The sequence below is a fragment of the Salmo trutta genome, chromosome 10 (genome assembly GCF_901001165.1).
Source record: "Salmo trutta chromosome 10, fSalTru1.1, whole genome shotgun sequence".
NCBI lineage: Eukaryota > Metazoa > Chordata > Actinopteri > Salmoniformes > Salmonidae > Salmo > Salmo trutta.
In genome coordinates this window covers 34,811,130-34,835,553 of record NC_042966.1, presented here as the reverse complement: position 1 = coordinate 34,835,553, position 24,424 = coordinate 34,811,130, and the positions used below count along the sequence as shown (strand labels likewise).

The 24,424-nt window shown below is 41.5% G+C and overlaps 1 protein-coding gene across 1 annotated transcript in view; it reads right to left on the bottom strand.

The window, feature by feature from the left end:
- LOC115200882 (CUB and sushi domain-containing protein 1) overlaps window positions 1–24,424 on the bottom strand; it is a 509,589-nt gene that overhangs the window by 96,462 nt on the left and 388,703 nt on the right. The window contains exons 21-30 of the mRNA XM_029763998.1: window positions 20,409–20,597; window positions 19,242–19,411; window positions 14,278–14,434; window positions 13,962–14,153; window positions 12,626–12,752; window positions 11,705–11,907; window positions 11,055–11,246; window positions 10,067–10,205; window positions 9,037–9,224; window positions 7,162–7,356 (exon numbers count right to left, since the gene is read on the bottom strand). Of these exons, the coding sequence (XP_029619858.1) occupies window positions 7,162–7,356; window positions 9,037–9,224; window positions 10,067–10,205; window positions 11,055–11,246; window positions 11,705–11,907; window positions 12,626–12,752; window positions 13,962–14,153; window positions 14,278–14,434; window positions 19,242–19,411; window positions 20,409–20,597 (1,752 nt within the window). The remainder of the gene's footprint in view (window positions 1–7,161; window positions 7,357–9,036; window positions 9,225–10,066; window positions 10,206–11,054; window positions 11,247–11,704; window positions 11,908–12,625; window positions 12,753–13,961; window positions 14,154–14,277; window positions 14,435–19,241; window positions 19,412–20,408; window positions 20,598–24,424) is intronic.

Genomic DNA, 24,424 nt, shown 5'->3' with positions numbered 1-24,424 from the left:
GCACCTTAAACCCTCACAAACTTTTACAGATGCACAATTGAGAGCATTCTGTCAGGCTGTATCACCGACTGGTACGGCAACTGCACCGCCCGCAACCGCAGGGCTCTTTAGAGGGTGGTGTGGTCTGCCCAATGCAGCATTGGGGGCAAACTACCTTCAGCACCCGATGTCACAAGAAGGCCAAAAAGATCAACAGGGACAACAACCACCCGAGCCACTGCCTGTACACACCGTTATCATCCAGAAGGCAAGGTCAGAACAGGTGCATAAATACTGGGACTGAGAGACTGAAAAACAGCTTCTATCTCAAGGCCATCAGACTGTTAAATAGCCATCACTAGGCGGCTTCCACCCGGTTATGTAACCCTGCACCCTAGAGGCTGCTTCCCTATATACATAGACTTGAAATTACTGGCCACTTTAATAATGAAACACTAGTCACTTTAATAATGTTTACATATTTTTGCTTTACTTATCTCATGTATATACTGTATTATATTCTACTGTATTTAGTCTATGCCACTCCGACATTGCTCATCCTAATATTTATATATTCCTTAATTCCATTCTTTTACTTTTAGGTTGTGTGTATTGTGTGTATTGTTGTGAATTGTTAGATACTACTGCACTGTTGGAGCTAGAAACACAAGCATTTCGCTACACCCGCAATAACATCTGTATGTGAAGAATACAATTTGATTTGATTTATATATAAACACAGGGAAATCAAGTTTTTTACAACACTGGGCCTTTAACACAGATCACGTCAGTAATTCGTAAAGGGAAATTGCTGTCTGACAATTGTTTAACTGTTGGCACTGTAAGCAGTGTCATGTCAGGCAAAAGTGTACTTTCTCTTCTAGGTATCAAATGGTGGATCACTCACTCACTATTTATCATAACAACTATTGGATTTCCTTATTTAGTCTTTCAAAACAGGTTATGTAACAATCTTCATTATACATGACCAAATCAGGGAAATGACATAACCCACAAAAAAACTGAACATCTCAAAGATCAGGGATAAGCATTTCACTGTTAGTCTACACCTGTTGTTTATGAAGCATGTGACAAATAACATTTGACTTGACTTGGGGTCAGTCTACTCAGCATACATCCAACTGTGGGTTACCATGGTTATACTGAATATTACAATTTAATATTAAATATGCTGTTGAGATAACTGATTACTTGAGCATTGGTCAGCCAGTATGAATTATGATAATAGTAGTTTTACATTTTTACCATCATGACTAGGTGAGAGTTACAGACAATGACAAGCTTCCAGAAGCCATGACCTGTTTATTAGATTTTCTGTGCAGTATATGGAAATATTCTACATTTAAATAGATGCTCTTATCCAGAATGACTTACAGGAGCAATTAGGGTTAAGTACCTTGCTCCAAGGAACATTGACAGATTTTTCACCTAGTCTGGGATTTGAACTAGCAACCTTTCGGTTACTGGCCCAACGCTCTTAACTGGTAGGCTACCTGACGCCCCAATGAATAGAAATATGGACAAAAACAAAGAAAATAAAGACAAACAAATTAAATGACACTAGACAATATGCTGAAATCAACACCGTATAATACGCCAGCCACTGTAGCGACGTGCCAAGGTAGTCATCGTCAGACCTTATTTCTAATAATAATTGTATGTGGGAATGTACATACTTTAGCTATTTAAGGACTTTCAAACATAGCGTCATGTTTATGCATACAGTAATCGAACAGACGCCACAAGCCGCTTAAACCTAACAGACCGCACAACGTTGGCTGCTATGACATGTGCCTGATATGAATGCAGCTCTACACCAATGTAAGCAAGTGTGATTTCCCTTCACTAGTATCATGGAAACAGACGTGTCTTCCACCTGACCTCAACGTCTCATCTAGAGGAGTCAGCCGTGAAAAAACATCCATGTAATACCGCAGGAGAGATAATGTGAGAAAGAGAGAGGGAGCCAGATAGAGAGGGAGAATGAGAGCATGCATGCATGCATGAGACAGATAGTATGAGAGAGAGAAAGAGAGAGGAGGAAGGAAGTTCAGATGTGGATACAGAGGACCATAGTGAGGATATTGAGGACCATAGTGTGGATACAGAGGACCATATTATGGATACAGAGGACCATAGAGTGGATACAGAGGACCATAGAGTGGATACAGAGGACCATAGAGTGGATACAGAGGACCCATAGAGTTGATACAGAGGACCATATTATGGATACAGAAGACCATAGAGTGGATACAGAGGACCATAGAGTGGATACAGAGGACCATAGAGTGGATACAGAGGACCATAGAGTAGATACAGAGGACCATAGTGTGGATACAGAGGACCATAGAGTGGATACAGAGGACCATAGAGTGGATACAGAGGACCATAGAGTGGATACAGAGGACCATAGAGTAGATACAGAGGACCATAGTGTGGATACAGAGGACCATATTATGGATACAGAGGACCATAGAGTGGATACAGAGGACCATAGAGTGGATACAGAGGACCATAGAGTGGATACAGAAGAACCATAGAGTAGATACAGAGGACCATAGAGTAGATACAGAGGACCATAGTGTGGATACAGAGGACAATTGAGTGGATATTGAGGACCGAAGAGTGGATACTGAGGACCATAGAGTGGATACAGAGGACCGTAGAGTGGATATTGAGGACTGTAGTGTGGACACAGCTATTGCATTGTTATGCCCTCAACACAGAAGCACACAGACATGCATAAATCCAAACAAACTCTAATTCCTCTAGTCTATGCAATTCATCTGGCGCTGGCGCGGCCGTGTGTCAACACTGCCCGCCTCCGAGGGGCGCCATACCACCATGCTTTAACCCTATTACACACCTTCTATTTACAGTCATGGAGGATTCCTCATTCAAGAGACAGTCTTTTACTGTAGTTACTATGGAAACGAATAAAAGACCTGTTTGGATGAGAGAAGCTGAGAGAAAGAGGGGGGAAAATCCTTTATTATTTAAAAGGATCTCACCCCTTTCTAATTAGTTTTGTCTGAAAGCCCAAGGAAGTGCCTTGGAGTGAATCAGTATTCCAAAAAGCAGCGGAAAATCACAGACCAGTGAAAAATGTCAAATGGTTAAAATGTGGTCTTCAGAAGATATACTGTAGTTTTGCACCTGCTATTTTCAGAGGGGACTAAAATATCAAAGATTAGAACATGAATTAGCTAAATAAAGGTGAAGAGAAGGGTTGCTGGTGTAAAATAAACATGGTATTATGGTTTTTGTTCTTGTTTGTTGCATTAATATTCATTGCTATACATGACAGTTGTTGAAACTGTCAGTAAATTGGACCTATAGAGTCTCACAACCACCCTGAAGCAACAATAATAACGTACACCTGACACACTTAAAGTGTTTGCTTTTCTTCTATACTGTACCACTTACCTGGACACACCCACAGCTTCTATACTGTACCCCTTACCTGTACACACCCACAGCTTCTATACTGTACCACTTACCTGTACACACCCACAGCTTCTATACTGTACCACTTACCTGTACACACCCACAGCTTCTATACTGTACCCCTTACCTGTACACACCCACAGCTTCTATACTGTACCACTTACCTGTACACACCCACAGCTTCTATACTGTACCACTTACCTGTACACACCCACAGCTTCTATACTGTACCACTTACCTGTACACACCCACAGCTTCTATACTGTACCACTTACCTGGACACACCCACAGCTTCTATACTGTACCACTTACCTGTACACACCCACAGCTTCTATACTGTACCACTTACCTGTACACACCCACAGCTTCTATACTGTACCACTTACCTGTACACACCCACAGCTTCTATACTGTACCCCTTACCTGTACACACCCACAGCTTCTATACTGTACCACTTACCTGTACACACCCACAGCTTCTATACTGTACCACTTACCTGTACACACCCACAGCTTCTATACTGTACCACTTACCTGTACACACCCACAGCTTCTATACTGTACCACTTACCTGTAAACACCCACAGCTTCTATACTGTACAACTTACCTGTACACACCCACAGCTTCTATACTGTACCACTTACCTGTACACACCCACAGCTTCTATACTGTACCACTTACCTGGACACACCCACAGCTTCTATACTGTACCACTTACCTGTACACACCCACAGCTTCTATACTGTACCACTTACCTGTACACACCCACAGCTTCTATACTGTACCCCTTACCTGTACACATCCACAGCTTCTATACTGTACCACTTACCTGGACACACCCACAGCTTCTATACTGTACCACTTACTTGTACACACCCACAGCTTCTATACTGTACCACTTACCTGTACACACCCACAGCTTCTATACTGTACCCCTTACCTGTACACACCCACAGCTTCTATACTGTGCCCCTTACCTGTACACACCCACAGCTTCTATACTGTACCACTTACCTGTACACACCCACAGCTTCTATACTGTACCACTTACCTGTACACACCCACAGCTTCTATACTGTACCCCTTACCTGTACACACCCACAGCTTCTATACTGTGCCCCTTACCTGTACACACCCACAGCTTCTATACTGTACCACTTACCTGTACACACCCACAGCTTCTATACTGTACCACTTACCTGTACACACCCACAGCTTCTATACTGTACCCCTTACCTGGACACACCCACAGCTTCTATACTGTACCACTTACCTGTACACACCCACAGCTTCTATACTGTACCACTTACCTGTACACACCCACAGCTTCTATACTGTACCACTTACCTGTACACACCCACAGCTTCTATACTGTACCACTTACCTGTACACACCCACAGCTTCTATACTGTACCACTTACCTGTACACACCCACAGCTTCTATACTGTACCACTTACCTGTACACACCCACAGCTTCTATACTGTACCACTTACCTGTACACACCCACAGCTTCTATACTGTACCACTTACCTGTACACACCCACAGCTTCTATACTGTACCCCTTACCTGGACACACCCACAGCTTCTATACTGTACCACTTACCTGGACACACCCACAGCTTCTAAAAATGGGGATTCCTTGGCTACAGGAGCGGTTTACACTGAGAAATATTCCCACCCCTCCCCCCACAGTCCTTATTAAATACATAACGATTCCGTTCATTAGCTGGGTGATACTGGGGACATTAGTAATCATTTCCCTCAACCGGCAGCAGAATGAGTTTTAACATTCACAGTGAGTCCTCCCTGTCTCACTGTGACTGATCTGCATATAACCCACGTGGCACTCTGGCGGTTTCACCGTCACTCAAGAGGCCTTGGCTTGCAGGCACAGCCACAGCCTTTAGAAATGGCTCTTTCTGTTGCTCACTTATGAACATAACCAGCAAATAGCTTTGTTCACCTCTTTATCATCAGGCAAAATAAGCTCAATTCAACCACAGACAAGAGGGTTAAATGCTCTTGCTGAAGGGGATTATGTGTGTTCTCACATACTGTATGCTTATGTTCAGGCATTTTAAAAAAGGCTAGGCAACTGATGTACATTTCCCAGATATCAAACTATGAACTAGCGGCTTACAATGGATTTCCTCAATCAGAAAGGGTCAACTAATCAACACATGCTGTTTAAAAGCTCAAATCCCTTTAGACTGACTTACAGACAGGGGTTAGGAGTGTTAGAAATGTAAAACCATTATACAGTCCCTCCAGGATTTTGCTGGGATTTTTTGTGATATTTGTGAGCAAAATGCTTGATTTTGCTGCGGCAATTCTGACATTTTGCATGGCAATACGTGATGATTTTGTCCAATTTGAAAATGCACTGACAAGAGAAAAAGTTTGTTGATTATGTAACTTGATCAAACCATATTATGCGGTAAATGTGCAGTGATTGGTTGAAATTGCGAGACCTGTTTTTATACTGCGTTGATGGGTCAGTTTTATGTGATAATATTACAATGATTTTGACTGTTTTATGCAGAAATAAAACAGGGATTGGTCAAATTTGCAAACCCTCGCATAATATATGGAAAATTGTTGGTTTTGCAAAAAACAAATTGCGACTAACTATAGATCCAAGGCTTAATTTGTAGTTCCTCTGCTGATTTGTTCTGCAGTCTCCTGTTGTTGTATATCCTTCTAAACTAGCTCTAGTGTTTGTTCAGTTTTCGACCCAGTAGGGTCTAGACTAGAGACAATGAGCTGTTTGCTTTGCTTCAGCTGTGTCTTGGTGCACAAAACCCTCTCTATTGTTTATGTGAATGCCGGAGTCACTTCTTAATGACATACAATCAGATTCACAAAAGCTCCAAATCTCTTAACGATAGGAGCTCAGGTGGATTTTCACTCATGAGTCTCACACTCCCCCACTAGATCTGATGGAATACGGGGAAAAAACAGGTGAAAATTTGTTTTAAAAATTAGAAGCTTGCTAATCTTGCTTGTTTCCTTGAAAATAGCTTATATCCTAAAATGATCAGCTTTATGCATACATCTAGAAATTTTTAATGAAAATAACATAATTCCATGTTCATCATGTCGACTATAACACTTTGGTGTGTGTCTCTCATATCCAATTCATGTCTCCAGTGGCCGTGCCGCTGTAAGGTAGAGGCTCAGTGTGTGAAGTGGCAGGGTGGAGGTATAGAGATGATGTGGCAGCAACTACACAGCCACCTGTCTGAGTTTCTGTCTCCTCAGAGACGCACGGACATGAAGGAGAGAGAGAGAAAGGGGGGGGTAAAAGGACGAGTGAGTGGCAGTTGTCACTGCCCAAGCTCTCACAACTGTCAATAAACTGCTAGAAAGTTCAGCCGTGGTCTTTAAAAAACCAATACTCCCTTCTTGTGCAAAGACAAAAAGGGGTCCACAAAACCTTTCGGTGAAACCAGTAAAAAATTGGCTTGATATTAGCCTTGATTGATAGTGCCGATGATGGTTAGCCTCGCAAGCCACCTGATCTCACAAGCTTACATGAATGGTTGTCTCCCACAGAGCGGTAATCAGTCTGTAATTAAGAGGCTAGATGAGGGTACCAAGACAAATCAATTAGACTTGAAGGGAGGACAACAAGAACTCAAGGTATTCTCTCTGTGATAAGCTGTTGGGAATCAGATTTTATAACCGTAGGCAAACTGAAAAGATCTTACCTTTACATGATGGTAGGACCTTGTCCCATATAGGTTTTCCATCTGAACCGATAACACATGTGATTGTGGCTGGTCCAACAACAGTATATCCAGAGTTACATTGATAGGTCACTGTGGAGGCCAGTTTGTAGTCCATGCCCACGCGACTGCCGTTCATGATATTTCCAGGGTCAAAGCATGCCTCCCTGGGTTTCTCTGTGGAGTAGAAAACATACACAAGCTTAAGATAAAGTACCGTGCAGGACAATAGACCTTGAGCAGAGAGACTTGATTTCATTACAACACCAAGGAGGAAAATGTCAAACCATAAAGATTTTTGCTAAAGCATTGCAACTTATCCATAAATGCAAAAGAAACTCAGCAGTTGAAAAGCCCAGATATCGGGAACAGGCAGGGTATGGTATCCTGGGTTACAGGGTGCATTCAAACAAATGCTTGAGCTCCGAGACCCAACAGTGCAGTAGTATTTAACAATTCACAACAATACACACAAATCTAAAAGTTAAAGAACGGAATTAAGAAATATATAAATATTTGAACATTCCAGGGACCCTCGGAAGCCGGTACCTAAGTTTCTCTATGGTGAACCTTCATGTAAGAGGCATAACACAGGGAGTGTAGAGTACAAAAGAGCAAGTAGAGTTGCTCCAAGGAATCCTCAATAGAAAAGACCAACACAGAGGGGAATGCAAGGTAAGCATCTGGGTCTGTAGGAAAAATGGGGGGGGGGGGGGGGGGGGGCGAGGGCAGCCAGTGTCCTTAAGGGAACAGATACTAGGAGAAGGACAGTTGGAAAAAGCTCTGGAGGTGGTGCTTGTATACACTGCCAAACAAGATGACAGCTAACAGCCCACTTCTCTCCGCTGCCTTGTGCTTTAAGAAGCAGTGAAAATTGGAGGGTAGCGGTGGGAGATTTTATCACTGAAATTGCTATAGTGCATCACAATTTCATCCGCATTCCAATACCCAGAGAGGGAAAACGCTTCTCAATACATAAGGCCAAAGTATACATGCATGCCAATGCCCTCAACCTAAAGATACATTTTGACATGGATTTATGAATACATAAATAGAAATAAAATAGTAGAAAACATAAACAAATATATGAAGTTTATTACAGTAATAAGTATGAAAACAGAAATGGCATTATTTTAACCTTCTCAACATTTAAATTACCTTAGTTAATGGTGCATGGATGGGAGAAAAATATGAATATAGGAGATTGATTTACAGAAAAAAAGAGCGTAGATTATATTTTCAATTAGAGAGAGAAGAAACATTTGAGTGCTTTTAGCCTTGGGAGATGACAAATCTTGCTGAGTTCCCATGGAAGGTAATTAACTGTTTTTATTGACAAAAGCACAGTTAAATACAGGACCAACAAAACAAAATGACAAATTTTGCCATTGATTGGTTTGAATAAATCTTCCAGGAAGAACGAGACGTTGAAGTGGCAAAATACTATACACATCTGTGTTCATGTGTTTTGTGACTTTCATTGATTTTCTGTAACAAATCAAACCAATTATCCAGTTGATCTACGGTAGTTCTATCATCAATGCCTTTAATCAAAAAGCATTTCATAAAAAGAAGTAGGTTGGAACATACTGTTTTTCAGATACGGCATAGCTGTGTGTAGACAACAGACAAAATAAGGACATCTAGCTGACAGGAAGAACAACATGCAATAAGGCTTATAAAAACACGTTGTCTATAGAATGTATTCTCCAGTTCCTGGAAATCTTTCATCTTAGAAATCTATATCTGTTGAAAGCATTTTTTATAGAGACATCAACCTTACGATATGGCCAATGCTATACACTTTCAAAGAAACCTAGGGTCACCTCCTGCGAGACTAACATGTTGACAACTTGCCTTTGAATTCAATGGCAAAGCCAGACATCCCGAGGGAAGCGTCACTCCTGAAAGCGAGGAAGAGGCTGTTGCCACTGCTCTCGATGCGCTCCGGGGCCTGATTTCCCTGCAGGCTGCTGATCAATGGGCCGTTGGAGTTATCCCCCTCATAGATGTGCAGGAAGTCATAGCTGGGTTCCATGTTGAAACTGGAAGTATGCAATAGAAAACAATGTTTATTAAAGACTGATGCCTGATTCGCAGGTTGGCATATATTGGGATGACTCATGTACTGGAGGCAGCTCTTCAAAGTGTTTCACTAGTTGGCCACCAAGTAATAAAATCTGATTGTAAACCTAACCTTAACCACACTGCTAACCTTATGCCTAACCCTAAGCATATTTTTGTTTTTGTAACTTTTTATGATATATAGCCAATTTTGACTTTGCCACTGGCCCATCTAGTGAAAATCCAGGACAAGATCCATCCCAAATAACATCAACCTGAGCCTGAATTACACCGTAGGGCCAACCAGAACCAGACTCTGTTGGCTCGGATGTTTCCATTCACATTGTTCTTCCCAGAAACTATGGCCAGGCCAGTTCAGCTCACCTTGGCCCTACATTGTGAAGCAGGCATGTGGGGGCCTGTTTGTACTGTCTGTAACTGCCATTAGAGGGATGGTGAGCAAGTAATGTTCTGATGAATCTGAGATCAACTGATAAGAGTTCTTTGGGATTTCTCTCATTTGAGCCAATGTAATTCCTGTGGGTTGTGGTGCTTTGTAATTCGAGGAACTATAGTACATTTCATCAAAGCTATTCCATCTATAGGTATCATCTAGGTATATGGCGTAATACAGTAACACACATTGATTTGGATAATATTTGAACAAAGGCAAACTATTTCACCTCAAACACAGATGTGTTTAATGTTTGTTTACGGTAATTACCAAACTGACAAAGACAGAGTGGATACACTCCTTCCATCTGCTCTTTGACCTTGCTCCTTATTACCGTCGGTGCCTCGCAGCATAGCGTGAGTGACATACCTTTTGAAAATTAGGGCTATAACAAAGTCAGTGTTGACTTTAATTCTCCAGTCACATTCCTTTCCTGGTGGGTACGGCTGTGGATAGTTGGGTGATAGAATCACCCCAGCAGGGCCTGTCACGTTGCCGCCGCAGGTAGCTATCACATCAAGGAGAGTGAGGGCAACACACAGGTTTTAATACGACTTGTCTCCATCACATTAACTGTTTATGTTGATTGAAGTGACAAAACAGGCCACCATGCACAGACGTTCAGTGACAAACAGTAACGATGGAATTCCTCCCTGCTACTGTCATTCAGAAATGTTATTCACATCTTTGCTTCTTTATTTTTACCGTTGTGTGAGATTTGTTTGAATGTCAATTCAAGCGTGAGCTAAGCAAAATAAGACTCCATTTGAGTTTCAATCCTGTCAGTCATGTACTTGATTGGGAGGGTTTGTAAGAGCAACATTTTTCTAATCTCAGTAATCTTCCACCATTACAAATGATTCTGGCTATAAATGGCCTTCCATCAAACAATTATTAGTGGTGTGGTAAACATACCAAAAGACTAGAAGTGACAAAGCACACTGTCTGACAAAAGGATTGGTTGACAATGGCTGAAAATGCCAATTACATTTCAGTTACTGATGAATCATTTTTCACAGGGGGATTCACACTCTACTGAGACATGGTTGACATTCCTAATGTTACATTCCATTCATTCTAATAAGAAACATGTCACTCATTCAACATAAAGTAATTAAGCAGACACAAATGAGTGGTGGTTCATAAAACACTGTTTACATGGATTTTCAGATACCACAAATCCTTCAATGAAAACAATGCAGCGGCCTAGCATACACATCCCAAATCACCTTCTTGCAGCAGAATTATCCTAAAGGGAACATCTACCTATTGTACAAACCCTTTGCTGACATCAAGCCAAGAAGAGAAATACAAATTAAGTAATTTCTCCATTACTGTGGAAGTCAAAGCAACATACCTATACAGGTTGGAGGGTCTGGCTGCCAGTAGAACCTGTTGTTGAGCTGTACACAGGTGATCTTGTCCAGGCCCTGGACCTGGTAACCTGGGTCACACTGGAAGGTGATGGTGTCCCCGGGCTCCCGACTATCCCCGTAACGCGTCCCGTTCTGGGGTGTCCCAGGGTCATTACAGGTCATGGCAGTAGTAGCTGAAATCACACAAATGAATCACTTATGAATATTAACATGAGACAAATGCTGACATTTTGACAAAACGCATATAATTTATACGACAACAAAAAAATTCTGCCAAATGCTGATTATGATATAATATAATATTGTATTTGAAATCATTGGACTGGCAGCAAACTGAATTGTGGAGACTACTTGTCTTTGAAATAATAGTTCCAGAAAATATTTGCCATTTATATGCAAATGCAATGCTCCATTTCATTTATATTTGCATGAAATATTTATGGTGCAAAAAAATGTATTCGTCATAAGAGTGGTTTATACGTGGATATAAAGGACATAAAAACAAGTTCAAATCAAGGCTGAGAGAGGGAAATGTCAAGAAACATACTGTAGCCTTCGTCTGAAAAGTTACTGGTATGAATGTCATATCAGAATACTTCTGGTCTGTTGTGACAGGTAGAGTGCTACTTACTTGAGAACTGAATGGAGAAGCCTGACTTGCTGATGAAGTAATCACTGTCAAACTGGAGTGTTAGGATGTTGAAGGTGCTGTGGGTGTCCTCGGGCAGAGCTGACCCACTCCATTCCTTCAGGAGGATACCCCCCTCTGTTGGACCGTCCCACACTTTCAGGATGTCATGGGCCACTTCTGTGTCAAACACTATGAAGTGGAGGCTAAATAGAAAGAGAGAGAATTATTAATTATACACTATGCAGCTCTTCAAGAATTGGAACCTTGCATACTATAGTCTGGCCTTACCATTGGTTGACATTTGTGACAAACACCTACACAACAATACCCCATAAATCAACTGACCAAGGGTAGTTACCAACTTGTAATACAAAATTATCATTGGAGTTCTAGCGAATCAGTCCTCAAGTAATGCTTCAGACCAAGGAAACATCTAGATCAGAACGGTCTTGCTCGCCAAAGGAATGTTTCAATTATTTTCAGCGGCAAAGTAGAGAGAGGATGAATTATTTAAAAAGTCCAATAGCCAGCGATGTCAATTGTATCTCTCCCCCTCCTTGATCCTTAGATTGCTTGAATTGAATTGGCATATCTGATTTCTATGGCATTTCTAGCAGGCATAATTGGTTTATCTTTGGGCGTTATTGTTTGGTTTTGAAGAAGCCAGTAATGGACCTAAAGGAATATATGCTAATGGTAAGGAAGGCCTAGCAGTGGGGGTGAAATGCAATCAGCAATGGCACATTTAATCACAAATCATTTTCCAAATGTGCAGCAGAACAATTGCTCCGCTATACTAGACACGCCTCGCAATAAACTAGCTGATTTCACTTCAAATTTAAATGGAGTCAAGAAAAATTGGGCTATTGTGTATCTAATCGCATATTCCAAGGGGTGTGTCTCTATTGTGAGATACTGTACCTAATGGTTTTGCCTGTGTCCGCTTCAATGGACCAGGTACAGTGGAGGTTGTTGTCGTAGGGTGCAGGGTAACCTGGGGAGAGTATCCGTCCAGATACTGCACCTGCGATGTGGCCTCCGCATTCAGCTAGATGAGGAAACCGAAACGTGTATTTTATCATAGTCATCAGCAGCCCCAGTGTTCAGTGTAAATATGTTTGGGCAGGCTTATATCATCATAATAGAAAGTCAATTAAATAAGCTACCCTGATCTTTTGAGGTGTCTTAATCCTGATGAACCTCAGGCTGGCTTCTCTCTCTGGCATCAACCAGACCAATTCATAAACATCCCATAATACATTGCATAATCACACTTGAAAGAACCTAATATGTTCTCTAGCTTCTCCACATACGTATGTGTATTATTTTATTCACTGCTGACGACAGAAAAAGAAAAGAGGATATCCCTATTATGTCACTTTGTTCAAAGGAAAGAAAAAATACAATGACAGCCTAGGGCAATGTCATCCATTTTCCATGCTACTTTTCTGCAGTATAGAAATGTGTCTGAACCGAGCTGGACTAATTAAGGAATGAGGCTGAACTGAAGAATGACACTAATGTATCAGTTCTCACCAGCACAGAAAGCTCAGAGTGTCCTTACTTAAATTAAGAGAGAGACACACAAGGTTTCTTCATATATAGCTTTAGGGGCAGTAATATAGCCAGCATTAGGGGATAAATGTTCATAGCTGTTAACTAGTGTAACATTTCGGTATAGTATAAATGACAGTATGACTGGAGGGGATTTGACTCATAGTTAGCCTGAGAGAGAGGAACTGGCAGAGCTCGTCAGATTATCGAATCAGTAAGATATTAATAACAGTGGGACAGAATGCAGACAACACAACAAAGTCCATGTTGACTGGTAAAATAGTATAATATATTCAAAAGTATGCAGTGGATGAAAATGAATCCTTTGATATGGGCATCTTGACCATTACTCTGATAATTTAAATGTCAACAAAATCTTCCTTAGGAATGGAAATGGTGTGTTTCGCCATAATCAGGGAAAGTTCCCTGATGATACCTACTACAGTACATACCGTTTTCTTTCCAAATTCTATACTGTCTATATACACCACGTATTTATATTCTGGATTCTGACACATGCTCACTATAATATATCTACTCTGGGTTCTTAATTCCTGATTTCTTATTTAATACAGTTTTTTATTATTTGTATTGTATTTGTGAGATATTCTACTAGCTGCATCTGCTATAACACCTGCAGATCTGTGTATGCGACCAATAAACTCTGATTTGATTTGTCTATTTTCGGCAACTACTCACTCACCTAGACAGGAAGGCAAAGGTTTGTCCCAAACCCTACGGTCTCCACTTAGGCATGTCAGAGTGCTGCTTCCATGGAGAGTATAGCCAGGGTTACAACTGTACAACACAAAAGTGTTCGCAAAATGGCCGTCATCTTGAATCTTGTATCCGTAATTCGGAGTTCCTGGTTCTTCACACTTGACAAGGTCAAAACCTACAAATACAGATTTGACGCTTTAGCCAATTTAAACATTAAAAAGACATCTGTCCAGTGTCCACTAAAACTTGAATCCGGGAATATATATATAGGCTGTGTCTCTAGGACATAATCTACTCACTGCTGTAGGTCAGTCTGAATCCCTTGTTGGTTTCAGTGCCGTTGCTGTTGAACTCAATCCAGAGGTGATTTGAGGTACTGTTGATGATGGCATTGTACATGTCAGTTTTGGAGAAATTGCCAAGAAGACGATGTGAAGTATCCTTCCCGTCATATACCTGTTGATGAAAGAACAACACTATAATGCACAGGTTTGTCAAAATGCTATTAATATTCAAGGGAATATTCAATAGCATACTGTGTACTGTACAGTATGCAGCCTCTTGCAGTACAATTACAATATTTGCTGAGTGGCAGCGTAAGAGGTTTGAGTGAGTAGTTAGCATTCAATTCATCAAGAAAATAATAAAGAGCAGATGGGTAGATACATATTGTACATACATAATATGAATATATACACTACGGGAGAATAATTCAAGTTGGGCTTCCAGAGGATAGTGGTCAAGACAAAGGCAGAAACATGTTAATGCGGATAACCAGAAGGGTGCCAATTCCAAATAACATACACTACCGGTCAAAAGATTTAGAACACCTACTCATTCAAGGGTTGTTCTTTATTTGTACTATTTTCTACATTGTAGGATAATAGTGAAGACATCAAAACTATGAAATAACACATATGGAATCATGTAGTAACCCAAAAAAAGTGTTAAACAAATCAAAATATATTTTATATTTGAGATTCTTCAAATTGCCACATTGCCTTGATGACAGCTTTGCACACTCTTGCCATTCTCTTTCACTAGCACAGACTGGAATATTTTCCGGTATTCATCCAACGGCATTGAGGAGTTTACCACATCAGTCACCGGCTTAATTTATAAGTGCATCGACGCCATTGTCCCCACAGTGACCGTACATATCCCAACCAGAAGCCATGGATTACAGGCAACATCCATACTGATCTAGAGGCCAAAGCTGCTGCTTTCAAGGAGCAGGACACTAATCCGGACACTTATAAGAAATCCCGCTACTCCCTCCGACGATCCATCAAACAGTGAAAGTTTCAAAACAGGACTAAGATCAAATCCTACTACACCAGCTCTGACGCTCATCGGATGTGGCAGGCCTTGCAAACTATCACGGATTACAAAGGGAAACACAGCCGAGATCTGTCCAGTGATGCAAGGCTACCAGACAAGTTACAATTGAAGTCGGAAGTTTACATACACTTAGGTTGGAGTCATTAAAACTTTTTCAACCACTCCACAAATTTCTTGTTGACAAACTATAGTTTTGGCAAGTCGGGTAGGACATCTACTTTGTGCATGACACAAGTAATTTTTCAAACAATTGAATTCCACTGGGTCAGAAGTTTACATACACTAAGTTGACTGTGACTTTAAACAGCTTGGAAAACTCCAGAAAATGATGTCATGGCTTTAGAGGCTTCTGATAGGCTAATTGACATAATTTGAGTCAATTGGAGGTGTACCTGTGGATGTATTTCAAGGCCTACCTTCAAACTCAGTGCCTCTTTGCTTGACATCATGGGAAAATCAAAAGAAATCAGCCGAGACCTCAGAAAAAAAATTGTAGACCTCCACAAGTCTGGTTCATCCTTGGGAGCAATTTCCAAACGCCTGAAGGTACCACGTTCATCTGTACAAACAATAGTACGCAAGTATAAACACCATGGGACCACGCAGCCATCATACCGCTCAGGAAGGAGACACGTTCTGTCTCCTAGAGATGAACGTAGTTTGGTGTGAAAAGTGCAAATCAATCCCAGAACAACAGCAAAGGACCTTGTGATGATGCTGGAGGAAACAGGTACAAAGGTATCTATATCCACAGTAAAATGAGTCCTATATCAACATAACCTGAAAGGCCATTCAGCAAGGAAGAAGCCACTGCTCCAAAACCGCCGTAAAAAAGCCAGACTATGGTTTGCAACTGCACATGGGGACAAAGATCATACTTTTTGGAGAAATGTGCTCTGGTCTGATGAAACAAAAATAGAACTGTTTGGCCCTAATGACCATCATTATGTTTGGAGGAAAAAGGGGGAGGCTTGCAAGCCGAAGAACACCATCCCAACTGTGAAGCACGGGGGTAGCACATCATGTTGTGGGGGTGCTTTACTGCAGGAGGGACTGGTGCACTTCACAAAATAGATGGCTTCATGAGGCAGGAAAATTATGTGGATATATTGAAGCAACATCTCAATAGACCAATCAGGAAGTTAAAGCTTGGTCGCAAATGGGTCTTCCAAATGGACAATGACCCCAAGCATACTTCCACAGTTGTGGCAAAATGGCTTAAGGACAACAAAGTCAAGGTATTGGAGTAGCCATCACAAAGCCCTGACCTCAATCTTTATATATATTTGAGGGCAGAACTGAAAAAGCGTGTGCAAGCAAGGAGGCCTACAAACCTGACTCAGTTACACCAGCTCTGTCAGGAGGAATGGGCCAAAATTCACCCAGCTTATTGTGGGAAGCTTGTGGAAGGCTACCCGAAAGGTTTTCCCCAAGTTAAACAATTTAAAGGCAATGCTACCAAATACTAATTGAGTGTATGTAAACTTCTGACCCACTGGGAATGTGATGAATGAAATACAAGCTGAAATAAATAATTCTCTCTACTATTATTCTGATATTTCCTTCTGATATTTCCTAACTGTGGTGATCCTGTGGTGATCCTAACTGACCTAAGACAGGGAATTTTTACTAGGATTAAATGTCAGGAATTGTGAAAAACTGAGTTTAAATGTAGTTGGCTAAGGTGTATGTAAACTTCCGACTTCAACTGTATATCTCTTCTATGCTCGCTTCGAGGCAAGCAACACTGAACCATGGTTAACATTCACAAGGTCGCAGGGCCAGACGGATTACTCAGAGAATGCGCTGACTTGCCGGCAAGTGTCTTCACTGACATTTCCAACCTCTCTCTAATCCAGTCTGTAATACCTACATGTTTTTAACATAGTCCCTGTGGCGACGAATGCCAAGGTAACCAGTCTAAATGACTACCGCCCCTTAGCACTCACGTCTTTAGCCATGAAATGCTTTGAAAGGTTGGTCATGGCTCACGTCAACACCATCAACCCAGTAACTTTGGACCCACTCCAATTCGCATACCGCCCAAACAGATCCACAGATGACGCAATCTCTATTGCACTCCACACTGCACTTTCCCACCATGAGAAAAGGAACACCTACGTGAGAATGCTTTTCATTAACTACAGCTTAGCGTTGAACACCATAGTGACATCAAAGCTCATCACCAAGCTCATCATCAAGCTCGTCATCCAAGCTCATCATGCACCTTCCTCTGCAACTGGATCCTGGACTTCCTGACGGGCCGCCCTCAGGTGGTGAGAGTCCCCTCCTGTACTCCTTGTTCACCCACGACTGTGTGGCCACACATGAATCCAACACCATCATTAAGTGCCGAAGACACGGCGATGGTAGGGCTGATCACCGACGACGATGAGACAGCCTATAGGATGGAGGTCAGAGACCTGGCAGTGTGGTGCCAGGACAACAACCTCTCCCTTAACGTGGGCAAGACAAAGATGCTTATCATGGACTACAGGAAACAGAGGGCCGAACATGCCCCCATTCATATCGACGGGGCTGTAGTGGAGCGGGTCGAGAGCTTCAGGTTCCTCGGTGTACACATCACTAAGGACCTATCATGGTCCAAACACACTAATACAGTCATGAAGAGGGCATGACACCGCCTATACCCCCTGAAAAAGTTATACAGCTGCAGCATTGAGAGGATCTTGACTGGTAACTGCTCGGCAGCAAGGCGTTACAGAGGGTAGTGCGTAGGGCTCAGTACATCACTGCCATCCAGGACCTCTATACCAGGTGGTGTCAGAGGAAGACCCTAAAAATTGTCAAAGACTCTAGCCACCCAAGTCATAGACTGTTCTCTCTGCGACCGCACGGCAAGGGGTACCTAAGCGCCAAGTCTGGGACCAAAAGGCACCTGAACAGCTTATACCCCCAAGCCATAAGGCTGCTGAACAGTTAACAAAATGGCTACCCGGACTATTTACATTGACACCCTTTATTATTTCTTTATTTATCTTAATTGTTTTGCACTGACTCTCCTGCACCTGCTCTATGCACACTCACTAGACTCTACCCACACACTCACACATACTACTGTACACTGACACTCCAACACACACACACACAATACATATGCTCACACACAAGCATATTGACGCCACACACACACACACACACACACACACACACACACACACACACACACACACACACACACACACACACACACACACACACACACACACACACGCTACTGCTACTCTGTTTATTATATATCCTGATTGCCTAGGGGTCACTTTTACCCCTACCCACATGTACTGTATTACCTCAATTACCTCAACTACCTCATACCCCTGCACATTGACTTGGTAACGGAACTCCTTGTATATAGTCTCGTTATTTTATTGTGTTACTATTTCCTTTTTATTGACAAAATGTTTTTCTTACTTTTTTAAAACTCTGCCATGCTGAGAATGGGCTCGTAAGCAAGCATTTCACTGTAAAGTCTACACCTGTTGTATTCAGCGCATGTGACCAATACAATTTGATTAGATTTTCTGTTTAAAGAGATTGAACAGAATTTTAAAGGACAATTCCACCACTTTATAACCAGTTATATGTTGTTATGCACTACTGTAAGATTTGATACACATTTTCTCATTGGCCTCTCTTTGCCTCAAGCTCTGGCATCATGTAATTTTAATGAAGGCATTAATAATTCATGATTTGACTGAGTCACTACCTCTGGTCTCTTATGGGTTACATTGGACCATAACTGCATTCAAAAAGTTGATGCTGCAGTGAAAAAGTCTCACATTGAGGCCTTTATTAACTATTTGCACACCTTGCAGTGAGAAGATTATGCGTGGGGATGTATTGATATGTAACATTTACAGAGTAAATATCCAGTGTTGTGTATGAGTGATGTGAGACTCACCTTGAGGTAATCCCCCTCGTGGAGCAGGAAGTTAGTGGCCGTGACACGGATGCCCTTCCCTGCCTCCGTCTCAATGCGGTAAATGCACTCATGGTTATTGTCATAATTGGATGGGTAATTGGGTGATAGCAGAACCCCCTCGCTCCCAACGGTAGTGGCTCCACATTCAGCTAGGCAGAGCGAGCGAGAGAAAGTGAGAGCGAGAGAGAAAATAAGCAAGAGAGAGAAAGAATATGATATTAAGACATTTCATGGCAATCTGGGTTTAAAGTCAGAAAGAAATGTCTTGATTATCTTTAGAGAACTGTCATATTTCCCTACACACTAGACGCTGCTCATTCCAAACAACGAGAGAGAGAGAGAGAGAGAGAAAGAGAGAGAGAGAGAAAGAGAAAAGACCTGTGAGAAAAGTCATATCTGTCTGTTATGAATCTGAATAGGGGCATTAAAGGAGCCGTTTAACCCTAAGAGAAGAGTTCACCACAAATGTTCAGCAGGTTGAACACAGAATACTTCAGCAGCTGCGACCTGTTATCCACTGATGGGCCAATCAGATGTTTCCCCTGCTGGAATTTTGATGAATCTCCACAACAGAAACTTGAGGGGAATATGAATTAATGAACAGCTCTCTGCATTAAGTGTGTGTTGGTCACCAAGGCTCGGGGCTGTGCTGGGACTGGATGTCCTTGTAGTTAATATTCTGATGTTGTACCTCAGGTATAAAAGCAAATTCTGCCTGTAGACCTTGAGCCATGTGAGCTTAAACTCTAGTTCAGTTCTCGTGGGGTTATTGCCTAATTTTCTCTACTGAACTTTTTATGAGAAAACACATGGCTCTTTGTAGGGGATGACAAAATGACAGCCAGATCATTTGTGGTTTCCAACTCTGCCCTGGTTTCATGCTCTGCTTATAAAAGCATGCTTAACTGATAATAGGAAGCAGTTGAGTAATATTCTTGAGATTGTAAGTTAACCATTTGACAATATTCAGAAATGTAGGTAAATATGTAGGTAAATCAATCATTAGAAACTAGCTCATGCACTTGCATTATACTGTATGCTCAGTATAGCTCCTTCTCCTGCCGTTGGCAAAGTACAGTACAAGTTATTTCAAAGTACAAGTATTCTCAGTTTGGCCAAATGAAATGAAAGCATGTGTCCACCTACCCACACACCTTGGCAGGGCTCCACTCCAGACCCTCCGGCCTCCCCCCAGGCAGGTGATCTTGTGGTCCCCCTCCAAACGATAACCCGGGAAGCAGGAAAAAATGAGCGAGTCCCCCACCCCAAACTGGAACCCAACTCGCCGACTGTAGGCTGGCACTCCTGGATCTTCACAAGGCTCTAGGCTGTACTCTGTGGAATACACCAACATGTTTCCTAACCCTCAAACTGCTAACATATTTTAACTGGGGTCAAAGAAGAAACTATTGGAAAAAAGCAGCAATCACAGCAAAATGTCAACTTCATTTAAATAATGTTATCTGGAAAACAAATGTACCAAAACAGACCTCTTTTTGCAACAACAAAAAAAGTATCTAAATAAAATCCACATTAGTATTAAAATGCAGATTTGCTATAATTTGATTGTAGTATCATTTTGTTTTTTAAAATGTTGAAATAAATTTTTTCATATATGGCCCATTATGTGTGTGCCTTGTAACCTCTACAGCAGTGGTTCCCAAACTTTTTAATAGTCCTATACCCCTTCAAACATTCAACCTCCAGCCGCGTATCCCCTCTAGCACCAGGGTCAGCGCACTCTCAAAAGTAGATTTTGCCATCATTGTAAGCCTGCCACACACACACTATACGATACATTTATTAAACATAAGAATAAGTGTGAGTTCTTGTCACAACCCGGCTCGTGGGAAGTGACAAAGAACTCTTATAGGACCAGGGCACAAATAATAATATAATAAAAATCAATAATTCTGCTCTTTATTTAGCTATCTTACATATAATACTTTATTTGTTCATCAAAAATTGTGAATAACTCCCCACAGGTTAATGAGAAGGGTGTCCTTGAAAGGATGCACATAACTCTGCAATGTTGGGTTGAATTGGAGAGTCTCAGTCTCAGTCCACCCACAGTCTGTGCCTGTATTTAGTTTTCATGCTAGTGAGGGCCGAGAATCCACTCTCACATAGGTACGTGGTTGCAAAGGGCATCAGTGTCTTAACAGCGCAATTTGCCAAGTCATGATACTCTGAGCGCAGCCCAATCCAGAAATCTGGCAGTGGCCTCTGATTAAATTCAATTTTCATAGAACCGCTTGTCGCAATTTTGATGAGGCTCTCTTATACAGATATCGGTAAGTGGACTGGAGGCAAGGCATGGAGGATAGTCCTTGTTAATGCAGACAGAGAAGAGCTCCAACTTCTTAATCATAGCCTCAATTTTGTCCCGCACATTGAATATAGTTGCGGAGAGTTCCTGCAATCCTAGATTCAGATTATTCAGGCGAGAAAAAACATCACCCAGATAGGCCAGTCGTGTGAGAAACTCGTCATCATGCAAGCGGTCAGACAAGTGAAAGTTATGGTCAGTAAAGAAAACTTCAAGCTCGTCTCTCAATAAAAAAAAACGTGTCAATACTTTGCCCCTTGATAAGCAGCACACTTCTGTATGGTCGCTGCCCATATCATTGCATAGTGCAGAAAATACACAAGAGTTCAGGGGCCTTGCTTTAACAAAGTTAACAATTTTCACTGTAGTGTCCAAAACGTCTTTCAAGCTGTCAGGTATTCCCCTGGCAGCAGAGCCTCTCGGTGGATGCTGCAGTGTACCCAAGTGGCGTCGGGAGCAACTGCTTGCAAGCGCGTTACCACTCCACTATGTCTCCCTGTCATGGCTTTTGCGCCATCAGTAGAGATGACAACACATCTTGACCACCAAAGTTCATTTGATGTCACAAAGCTGTCCAGTATTTAAAAAATATCCTCTCCTGTTGTCCTTGTTTCCAGAAGAGGATGTCTTCCTTAATTGACCCCCCATAAACGTAACGGACATATACCAGGAGCTGTGCCCGCCCCGTCTGTTGACTCATCCAGCTGTAACGCATATAATTCACTGGCTTGTATGCAAAGCAGTTATTGTTTCAAAACATCTCCTGCCATGTCACTGATGCTTCATGAAACAGTATTGTTTGATGAAGGCATTGTCTATATAGTTTTTTTGGCCTTTTCCCCCAGCCATATCGGCGGCAGCAGGAAGAATTAAGTCCTCCACAATAGTATGGGGCTTGCCTGTGCTAGCCACTCAGTAGCTCACCATATAAGAAACTTCTAGCCCCTTCTTATTAATGGTATCTGCTGCTTTTATACATATCTTACTACTCGAAAGTTGTCTTAATTCTCGCTAAAAAAATCCAGTTGCTTATTTTTCAAATTGGCATGTTTTGTTTCTAAATGTTTGCGCAAGAGTGAAGGTTTCATCGAGTTGTGAGATATTACTTTTGCACACACTGTGGCTAAGGAAAGGCACTACTCCCAATATAAGTGAACCCCAAATCAATGTAGTTCTCATCATATTTGCGCCTCTTCGATGGTCCAACGTCCCGGTCTGTTGTTCGGTGCTTTCCCGGGTAAGGGGGCAGTAGCTTTTTGGCTGCATAAGATTCACAACTGTTAGTGTCCATGCTAGCTGTGCTAACAACAAATGCAGAATTACTGATGCTAGCATTGGATGTACTCGTGGAAGCAGAAGAACTTGTGTCGTCGATAGGTGCAGGTAGTACTGCTGGTAGTAGCAGTACTACTAGTAAAGCTGGTATGTGTCTCTATGGACGCGGGCCTTACTTTTTTTTTACCCTGTATCCATTTTCAAGCAAACAGAATGAGCAGCAGCTACGTTTGGCTACATACGGACCGTTAGTGGGATTCCCGCGAGAGAGTAACGGTTAATGTGATTAGATGTTAATTATTTGACTAGGCTACCTGTATTTGACATTGTGTTGTTATTTTGCTGAACATTAGATGGTTTATTTTTATTTTTGGCAGTGAAACGAGGCTACTCAGGCGAGAAAAAAACCTCACCCAAATGTATAGCCCCGTTGAAAAATCTAAATGGATTGTTTGAAAATGTTTATATTTTATTTTTATAAATATTATTATTCTAATAAAAAATAAAAAATGTTAATCACATTTTTATTTGGCATATTCCCAGTTTGGGAATACCTGCTCTACAGGATCGGTCCCCCCCGCGGGACAGTTGAGATATCGTAGTCTAATGTGATTAGCATGAAGTTGTACAGTAAGTAACAAGAACATTACTCAGGACATATCTGATATTGGCAGAAAGCTTAAATTCTTGTTAATAATCTAACTGCACTGTCCAATTTACAGTAGCTATCACAGTGAAAGAATACCATGCTATTGTTTAACCTCTTACATCTAGATGTTCCGCTAGCGGAACACCTGCTCCAATATCCAATGATGGGCGTGGCGCGAAATACAAATTCCTCTAAAATCCGAAAACTTCAATTTTTCAAACATATGACTATTTTACAGCATTTTAAAGACAAGACTCTCGTTAATCTAACCACACTGTCCGATTTCAAAAAGGCTTTACAGCGAAAGCAAAACATTAGATTATGTCAGCAGAGTACCCAGCCAGAAATAATCAGACTACCCATTTTTCAAGCTAGCATATAATGTCACAAAAACCCAGAAGACAGCTAAATGCAGCACTAACCTTTGATGATCTTCATCAGATGACAACCCTAGGACATTATGTTATACAATGCATGCTTTTTTACATTAGCATGTGACGTTCAGAACTAGCATACCCCCCCGCAAACCTCCGGTGAATTTACTAAATTACTCACGATAAACGTTCACAAAAAACATAACAATTATTTTAAGAATTATAGATACAGAACTCCTCTATGCACTCGATATGTCCGATTTTAAAATAGCTTTTCGGTGAAAGCACATTTTACAATATTCTCAGTAGATAGCCCGGCATCACAGGGCTAGCTATTTAGACACCCACCAAGTGTAGCCTTCACCAAAATCAGATTTACTATTAGAAAAGTTTGATTACCTTTCCTGTTCTTCGTCAGAATGCACTCCCAGGACTTCTACTTCAATAACAAATGTTGGTTTGGTCAGAAATAATCCATCGTTATATCCAAACAGCGGCGTTTTGTTCGTGCGTTCTAAACACTATCCGAATGGTA